The 9,316-nt window shown below is 44.0% G+C and overlaps 1 protein-coding gene across 1 annotated transcript; it reads left to right on the top strand.

The window, feature by feature from the left end:
• Window positions 1-1,298: 1,298 nt before the first annotated feature.
• On the top strand, window positions 1,299-8,399 carry dusp1 (dual specificity phosphatase 1). Its single transcript, XM_090221207.1, has 5 exons — window positions 1,299-2,065; window positions 2,292-2,434; window positions 2,762-2,981; window positions 6,528-7,365; window positions 7,438-8,399. The coding sequence occupies exons 1-4, from the start codon at window positions 1,654-1,656 to the stop codon at window positions 6,887-6,889; spliced, it is 1,137 nt and encodes a 378-aa protein (XP_090077333.1). The 5' UTR covers window positions 1,299-1,653; the 3' UTR covers window positions 6,890-7,365; window positions 7,438-8,399.
• Window positions 8,400-9,316: the final 917 nt, after the last annotated feature.

The raw sequence follows: 9,316 nt of genomic DNA, 5'->3' as shown, positions 1-9,316 counted from the left end.
AATAGGGTGTCATTGGGGATACACCTAAACCACACGAACAACGGACAAGGCTTCCCCAAAACTCTGATGACATTAACTTTACAATGTCAGGATTAAAAGAGTAGGTTTCGTTAACCATTAAATACCTTGATGTAAAGACTTCATTATTCAGATCAGACCTCCCCATCTGCTGTTGTCTCTCTTCTCTGTCTTCCTGTAAGCCATCTACAAGTGTTGTTGTCAGCTCTCTCTCTCTCTGTGTGTGTGTGTGTGTGTGTGTGTGTGTGTGTGTGTGTGTGTGTGTGTGTCCTCTCTGTGTTGTTTTCAGCACATGGAAATTTACCGAACGTGAGGTTCCTCTACAGTGGTTAATGTTTATGGCCTTTGCTCTCGTGGCATTGAACTCTGTGTACCACTGACCAATAAACGCTTCATGAAAACAGGTATAAACTTTATGGCCACCATGACAGCTATTATCTTGTTATTTGTCAGCTCTCAGCTGAAGGGGGAGGATAGAACAATATAGTTCAATAATAAGATCATGGAAAATTTGGCAAATTCCTAATGTGCTGAAGTTGTCATTTTTAAGACAACTGTTTTAGGTGGTCTATACTTGTTGGTGGTAATAGCTTAATTATAGGCGAATTGCATAATAATATTTATCTATATTTATATTTTTATATAAATATTTTATTTTGCTATTCTATAATGGGATATATACAAGGTTTTTTTTGTCTATTTCCATTGGCTTTCAAATAGGCTACATTCCAACCAAAACAAACTGTGGGAATAAATAAAAGGTTGGCCAGTCTCCTTAGTCAGCGATACCTTTAGTATCCTTTCTCTAATACATGATCTTAGTCTACCCATAGCGACATGCTCTATGAGAGATACCTTTAGTATCCTTTCTCTAATACATGATCTTAGTCTACCCATAGCGACATGCTCTATGAGAGATACCTTTAGTATCCTTTCTCTAATACATGATCTTAGTCTACCCATAGCGACATGCTCTATGAGAGATACCTTTAGTATCCTTTCTCTAACACAGTATCTTTGGCCCCATATAGCTGCTACCAGCACCCATAATGCTTTGCAGGTATCTTTTACACAGAGAGATTATTTTAAACTTTTGTAATTTATTACCTATTAATGTCAGATTTGTATATTTAATTGTTCACTAGCTTTGGCAATGTAAACATATGTTTCCTATGCCAATAAAACCCTTTGGATTGACTTGAGAGAGAGAAGGGGAGAAAAGCACAATGACGTACGTGCAAACTCGAGCGGGCAATGTGCCAGGAAAGGAGGAGTCTGACGTCAATACTTCCTAAATGATCATATATAAGTCCTTTTCACAGACTCCTCTCAGAACAACCTCGGAAATCAAAGGAATACTTTTATACACAAGAAACAACCACAGAAAATTCACCCGAGAATACGGACGGATTGTTTTTAGGTTTTATTCTAAAATTATTCATTGCTAGGCCTACTCGTTTTTTATTTCTCAAATTACTTTCATTTCGGGAAAACCTCAACTAAGCTAAGGAGAACAAAAGAACATACAACTATTTTAAGAATACATCTACTGTGAATTAAAATAATTAGAAAACAAGTTTCTATAGGAACAGGTGACACCGACACCCAGGGGTTTCTTTGCCTGTTCCACAGCCTATGTTTTTGGATTTGACATATTCCGCTCGCCGCCCTCCTACTATGGTGATAATGGAAGTCCCCAGCATCGATGCCATGTCCCTCCGCGGGCTGCTGGAGGGGGACGACCCGGGCTGTCTGGTCCTGGACTGCCGCTCATTCTTCTCCTTCAACTCCTCTCACATCCCCGGGTCCACCAACGTCCGCTTCAGTACTATAGTCCGCCGGAGGGCCAGAGGGGGGCTGGGGGTGGGACACATCGTGCCCAACGAGGACACGCGGAACCGGCTTCTCTCCGGGGAGTATCAGTCCGTAGTGTTTCTGGATGATCGGAGTTTGGACTTTGGCCAAGTGAAGAAGGACGGGACTCTAATGCTCGCGGTGACAGCTCTGTGCCGAGACCCGTGTGGAGCCCGTGTCTTCTTCCTCACAGGTACATTTATTTGATTTATTATAAACGTATTATAGTAGCCTATTTCTATATTGTTTACGGCCCCGTGGTAATAACGAACGGCGCACAACAAATGCCATAGTGTAGGCCTGCGTCAGTTATGAATTGAACACTGACTGTTCCAACACAGCCGCTTTACAGCTGCCACTGTTTATAACGATGAGATGGTAACAACAGTATCCTTACGTCCCATCTTGTCATTGTTTAGGTGGTTTTGACACGTTCTCCTCGGAGTATCCAGAGATGTGTACCAAGCCGTCAGCTCCACAGGGACTCAGTCTGCCCCTCAGCGCCCGTCCAGACAGCGCCGAGCCCGGCTGCAGTCCATGCAGTACACCGCTCTATGACCAGGTACGTTTTCTTTAAAACGTGTCTTTTCTATGTTATTAATGTTTAACGGCACTTTTACCTGTATAATAAATAAACCAACGTCGGTGTGTCGTCAAAACAATAGATTCTGTCGTCTTAAACTAACCTCAATTTGGTAGGCTATAGGTGTAAGTATTTATAGGATACGATATTGTTTTTCTGTTCCTATCTTCATCGCCTTCTCCAATAACACTTTGACATGTTATTACTCTCAAAACAATGTCAATGTGTCATCAAAACTATAGATTTGGACATCTTAGACTATCTGTATTATGGTGGTTGACTGTTGTCTGTCCTGTTCCTCTCCAGGGGGGTCCAGTGGAGATCCTTCCCTTCCTCTACCTGGGCAGTGCCTACCATGCCTCCAGAAAGGACATGATAGACATGCTGGGTATCACTGCTCTCATCAACGTATCAGCTAACTGCCCCAACCACTTTGAAGAGTCCTTCCAGTACAAGAGTATCCCCGTAGAGGACAACCACAAGGCTGATATCTCCTCCTGGTTCAATGAGGCTATAGAGTTTATCGGTGAGTGTCTTTGCATTGCAGTCGTTTAGCAGACACTCCTATTCAGAACAACTAAAAGTCTATTCAGCTTCAGGTAGCTGGGTAAGAAAACATATTTAGGCCTTGGAACTTAGCACATAGTTTATATCTGAGATGTTTGTCAAAAATGTGCTTTTCACATTTAACTGATCTTTAGATGGTTTCTTCATATATCTGTGAAGTTTGATATTTTTCAAAGTCAATTTTAGGTGGAAAAAAACAAGCATTTCAACTAGAATGTTCTATCAGCATTAAACCATTTGAGCTCTAAGGTCTTCAATCCAATCGCAAGCCTGGATGAATACAGACGGACCAATGAGAACGTGTGTTTGCCACCTCCCTCTAAGTGTGGTCTAGGCTAGTCTAGCCATCCATGATGGCACGCGAACAACAAAACAACACAAGAAATGTTAAAGTAAATGATGTTGTTCAGCGATGACAGTCATTTTTCTGATGATCAATCTGGGTAAAATAGTGTTACTCTATCATTTATTTATTTAAATAGCTACATGTCAAATTCAGAAGTGTCAGAACCTTACGGCTGAACCCAGAACCTTACGGCTGAACCCAGAACCTTATGGCTGAACCCATAACCTTACGGCTGAACCCATAACCTTATGGCTGAACCCAGAACCTTATGGCTGAACCCATAACCTTACGGCTGAACCCAGAACCTTATGGCTGAACCCATAACCTTATGGCTGAACCCATAACCTTATGGCTGAACCCATAACCTTACGGCTGAACCCAGAACCTTACGGCTGAACCCAGAACCTTACGGCTGAACCCATAACCTTACGGCTGAACCCAGAACCTTACGGCTGAACCCATAACCTTACGGCTGAACCCAGAACCTTACGGCTGAACCCAGAACCTTATGGCTGAACCCAGATGATAATTCAGAGCCATAAGATTCTATGTGTGATTGCACCCCCCCCCCCCCCCCCCCCTAATAAAATGGGATTTGGAGATGTTGACACTCTGCACATTAGGCACCTTTCAGTTGAGGACTTTAATGGGTTATGGAAGAAGAATTCACGACAAAACAGATGTGGGATGTGAAAACATTGATGCTTTGCGCAGGTCACGATATCACAATCGTTGTAAGTAGCTAGCTACCTAGTTCAGTTTGAATTCTCTCATAGCTCTAGATAACTGTCAAACATAGGACACAATCACCAAGCAAGGCAACCACAGCTGTAGTCATAGAAGCCATTGGCTTGGCGGGCAAACAAACTACTACAACTCAACAGCCAACCCCCTCCCTCTCAACAGCCAACCCCCTCCCTCCATCTCAACAGCCAACCCCATCCCTCCATCTCAACAGCCAACCCCCTCCCTCTCTCCATCTCTCTCTCCTCTCCTCCTTTCAACATCTTGGATTTAAATTGAAAAAAGTTCCTTCCAAACCCAGAGCAACTGTCTGATCCAGGACTCCCTGCTCCACCACAATGGTGGTGACATCATCACAGCCCATCCACCCCTCTACTAGACCCCCCAGTTTAAAGAGGTGGTCCCTTTTCATGTGGGAGCCACCAAGCAGACCCAGGCCTCTGCTTTTGTAGCAGGCAGCCAGAGAGAGGTCCCAAATGGCATCTTATTCCCTTTATAGTGCAATGCCCTGCTCTAAAGTAGTGTACTATATAGGGAATAGGGTTCCATAGGGCTCTGGTCTAAAGTAGTGTACTATATAGGGAATAGGGTTCCACAGGGCTCTGGTCTAAAGTAGTGTACTATATAGGGAATAGGGTTCCATAGGGCTCTGGTCTAAAGTAGTGTACTATATAGGGAATAGGGTTCCACAGGGCTCTGGTCTAAAGTAGTGCACTATAAAGGGAATAGGGAGCCATTTGGGGCGCGGCCAGAGAGAGGCTGATGGTTGAATGCAGCTCTCTCCCCTCCACCTCTTTGTTTTGTCGGGACAAAAGCTCACGGCCGGCCTTTCTCCCAGATTAATAACCCCAGCAGGGGGGCAGCCAACCCCCCTTTGTCCCCTTCTGCCCCCCCCCCCCCCCCACAGAACCATCTAACTGCCCTCTTCCTGGATTAATGACCTGGGTCCGTTAGCAACACCATTAGTTAGCAACACTGTGATTTGCAACTGAAATAAACTACTTTTCGATTGGTCTCATCCTGCTGTGGTTCAGTAGGCCTACTGACTGAGCAAAGAGGATGTTGGTCACTTCCTGCTGTGGCTTACGGCTTCCGCATGCTTCAGTTCGGCTGGCGCCTCGCCGAAGTCAGTGTGCTCGTATACTCCCTTAAAAGACCTTCGCTTGAAAAACTAGAAAAAGCAGAAATAGTACTGTTTGTCCATCTAGAGACACCGTAGCCCGTATACACTTCCTCAAAATAGTCAGAAACTAAGATAACTCAAGAAATCTGTCATTAATTTGGATATTTTTGCCGGGGACATCTTGGTCGCCACAATTTTACATCCATCTATGATGTTTGGTGCAGTATTTCTCAATGAAAAAAATGTCCATGAAAACGAGTCGTCTCTGAATGACTCCGGTAAAACGACAACATTGAATAATCCCTACTGTTGACCAATCACCAACAAAGGGGTGTATACTTTGGCTACCAACTTCTGCTTGCCTTGAGAACAAAATTGTTTGTCCCCGAACAACTGGGAAAAACCCCAATGTGAACAAACACATCACAAAATGTTGTCATAATAAATGGGGCGGCAGGTAGCCTAGTGGTTAGAGTGGAGGGGTGGCAGGTAGCCTAGTGGTTAGAGTGGAGGGGTGGCAGGGTAGCCTAGTGGTTAGAGTGGAGGGGCGGCAGGTAGCCTAGTGGTTAGAGTGGAGGGGTGGCAGGTAGCCTAGTGGTTAGAGTGGAGGGGTGGCAGGGTAGCCTAGTGGTTAGAGTGGAGGGGCGGCAGGTAGCCTAGTGGTTAGAGTGGAGGGGTGGCAGGTAGCCTAGTGGTTAGAGTGGAGGGGTGGCAGGGTAGCCTAGTGGTTAGAGTGGAGGGGCGGCAGGTAGCCTAGTGGTTAGAGTGGAGGGGTGGCAGGTAGCTACTTGTTAGTATAACTGCTGTGGCAACAGCTACTTGTTAGTATAACTGCTGTAGTAACAGCTAGGCAATGGTAATATATGCCAGTTAGCAACCACCTATATCCAAAGCGATTGGTATTTTATTAGGATCCCCATTTAGCTGTTGCAAAAGCAGCAGCTACTCTTCCTGGGGTCCACACAAAACATGAAACATAACATAGAACATTACGTAATACAGAACATTAATAGACAAGAACAGCTCAAGGACAGAACTACATACATTTACAGTCATGTGTGCATACGTTTGGTCCCGGGAATCTAACACACTACCCTGTTATTACAAGCACCATGCTCTACCAACTGAGCTACACAAAGGACCAATGGTATTCTAACACAGTCAAGAGAAACCTTTCAGAAATCTGGCAACAACTTATACAACTGTCTCACACTTACAGAAGAACTAAGTTGAATATGTTGTATTGATACATAGTTGTACTAATCTCCCCTCTCCTTCTCTCTCTCCTGTAGACTCCATCCGTAATAAAGGCGGTCGTGTGTTTGTCCACTGCCAAGCCGGCATCTCCCGCTCCGCCACCATCTGTCTGGCCTACCTGATGAGGACCAACCGCGTGAAGCTGGACGAGGCCTTTGAGTTCGTCAAGCAACGCCGCAGCATCATCAGTCCTAACTTTAGCTTCATGGGCCAACTTCTACGGTTTGAGTCCCAAGTCCTGGCTACTTCATCCTGCTCGTCGGAAGCCGGGAGTCCTGCCCTGGGGAAGAGCAGTACGGTCTTTAACTTCCCCGTGTCTATCCCCGTCCATGGCTCTGCTGGACACGGACAGCTCTCCTTCCTCCACAGCCCCATCACCACCTCACCAAGCTGCTAAGGGGAAGAGTAGGATCAGATGGAGGGCTGTCTGTCTTAGCCTGGACTTGAACTGAACTGTCACTATTGGTGTCGAGTCGTTGTGAATGTACTGTCACAATACTAGTCGTGACAGGGTCATTGACAATGTACTGTCAGTGTCACTCAACTACAGGTGATTAATGATTGAGTTTTGGATAGACATTGAGCTCTAGAACTGATGGAACCCTTATTGTTGCCCTTCCTGGTGTAAAGGTCATAAAGAAGTGATCCTGGCATCACAGGACAAAAGGGATAACTTTTGGAGAGACAAACCAAGTGGCCTAGTTTATGGGTTAAATCCACAGGTCTGCCCTATCGACTTGAAAGGAGTTTCTCTCGCTACCAATATGGCAGTATGGTTATCGCAGCATCCTCTGTAGAATAAGGAATTACACCCACAGATCTGCCTAGAATACATCAACTTATAGGAAGAGACAGAGAAGTCAATGGCTGAAGGTGAATGACACCCACAGATCTGCCTAGAATACCTCAACTTCTAGGAAGAAACAGAGAAGTCAATGGCTGAAGGTGACTGGGGGAAAGGGTCAATTCTTTAAAGGAAGTTATAAGTATTTTAATGAGATGAAGAGAAGACATTGTAGTCAAAGAATCGTTGTCAAAGATGCAAAGTTATTTAACGAGAGTGGGCAGCTTTTGATAATCACATGTTTTTTTTTTGTTGACCTGACACAACTCTTAACAAAATGGGCAAGTAAACCCTCCCTTGGTCACTCACAGACAGTTGTCATATTTATTGCTACCAACTAGACTCTCAGGAATCATTAATTACTTTCAATGTCCCACAGCTTTGTTCACACAGAGACAAACTGTCTTCCTGAGGGAATCCCGCTAATGCCTCGGCAAACGACACCGGTTTGGATAAATCACTCCTCAGACTCTTTATTGTTGACAAACAATGAATGTATCTCTGATCTCTGGCCAATCGGCCGGCTCGGAGAGTGCCAGAAGGTTTAGTTTAAAGTGGACTGGAAAGCCCCATTCAAATGCAAATGTATGCCTTTTATAAAATACCATGAGACCCTGACAAACCTGACAATATTGCGGGAAACAGCCAACCAACCATCAGATACCTCTGAAACACCACCATGCCTCTGAAGTGCTAGCAGCTGTTAGCTAACGCTAGCTCTGTTAGCATCATGCTAATTCTGTTAGCGTCATGTACTGTTAGCAGCTGCTAGCTCTGTTAGCATCATGCTAATTCTGTTAGCGTCATGTACTGTTATTAGCAGCTAGCTCTGTTAGCATTATTAGCATGCTAATTATGTTAGCAATTTGTACTATTAACAGCTCTGGGAGAGTCAGAACCCCTAAAGCACTAAGACGGGGATCAGACTCACCAGAGACTGCTGTCTGTCTGATTACCTATGTGATATTTATTGATCTAAAGTAATATATTTCTTACATCTATTTTTGCAAATGTTTGTTAGTTGTTTTTGATACCTCTGAATAAATCCAATGTGTCTTTTCTACTTCATTGCAGAACTGTGTCTTCAATATATTAGACCCAAATAAACCACAATCTATGTTATATACATAAAGATTTTTATTGAACTAGGTAAGTCAGTTAAGAAAAAATCTTATTTTCAATGACGGCCTAGGAACAGTGGGTTAACTGGTCTAGGAACAGTGGGTTAACTGGTCTAGGAACAGTGGGTTAACTGGTCTAGGAACAGTGGGTTAACTGGTCTAGGAACAGTGGGTTAACTGGTCTAGGAACAGTGGGTTAACTGGTCTAGGAACAGTGGGTTAACTGGTCTAGGAACAGTGGGTTAACTGGTCTAGGAACAGTGGGTTAACTGGTCTAGGAACAGTGGGTTAACTGCCTGTTCAGGGGCAGAACGACAGATTTGTACCTTGTCAGCTCGGGGATTTGAACTTGCAGCCTTCCGGTTACTAGTTCCTGTATAGTTCCCATACCTAGTATAGATACCATACCTAGTATAGTTCCCATATAGTTCCCATACCTAGTATAGTTCCCATACCTAGTATAGTTCCCATATAGTTCCCATACCTAGTATAGTTCCCATATAGTTCCCATACCTAGTAGAGTTCCCATATAGTTCCCATACCTAGTATAGTTCCCATACCTAGTATAGTTCCCATATAGTTCCCATACCTAGTATAGTTCCCATATAGTTCCCATACCTAGTATAGTTCCCATACCTAGTATAGTTCCCATACCTAGTATAGTTCCCATATAGTTCCCATACCTAGTATAGTTCCCATACCTAGTATAGTTCCCATATAGTTCCCATACCTAGTATAGTTCCCATACCTAGTATAGTTCCCATATAGTTCCTATACCTAGTAGAGTTCCCATATAGTTCCCATACCTAGTAGAGTTCCCATATAGTTCCCATACCTAGTATAGTTCCCATACCTAGTA

This window comes from Oncorhynchus mykiss, chromosome 25 (genome assembly GCF_057628025.1).
Source record: "Oncorhynchus mykiss isolate SJ-2025 chromosome 25, ASM5762802v1, whole genome shotgun sequence".
In the NCBI taxonomy this organism is placed as follows: domain Eukaryota; kingdom Metazoa; phylum Chordata; class Actinopteri; order Salmoniformes; family Salmonidae; genus Oncorhynchus; species Oncorhynchus mykiss.
This window is presented reverse-complemented; position numbering and strand designations above follow the sequence as displayed.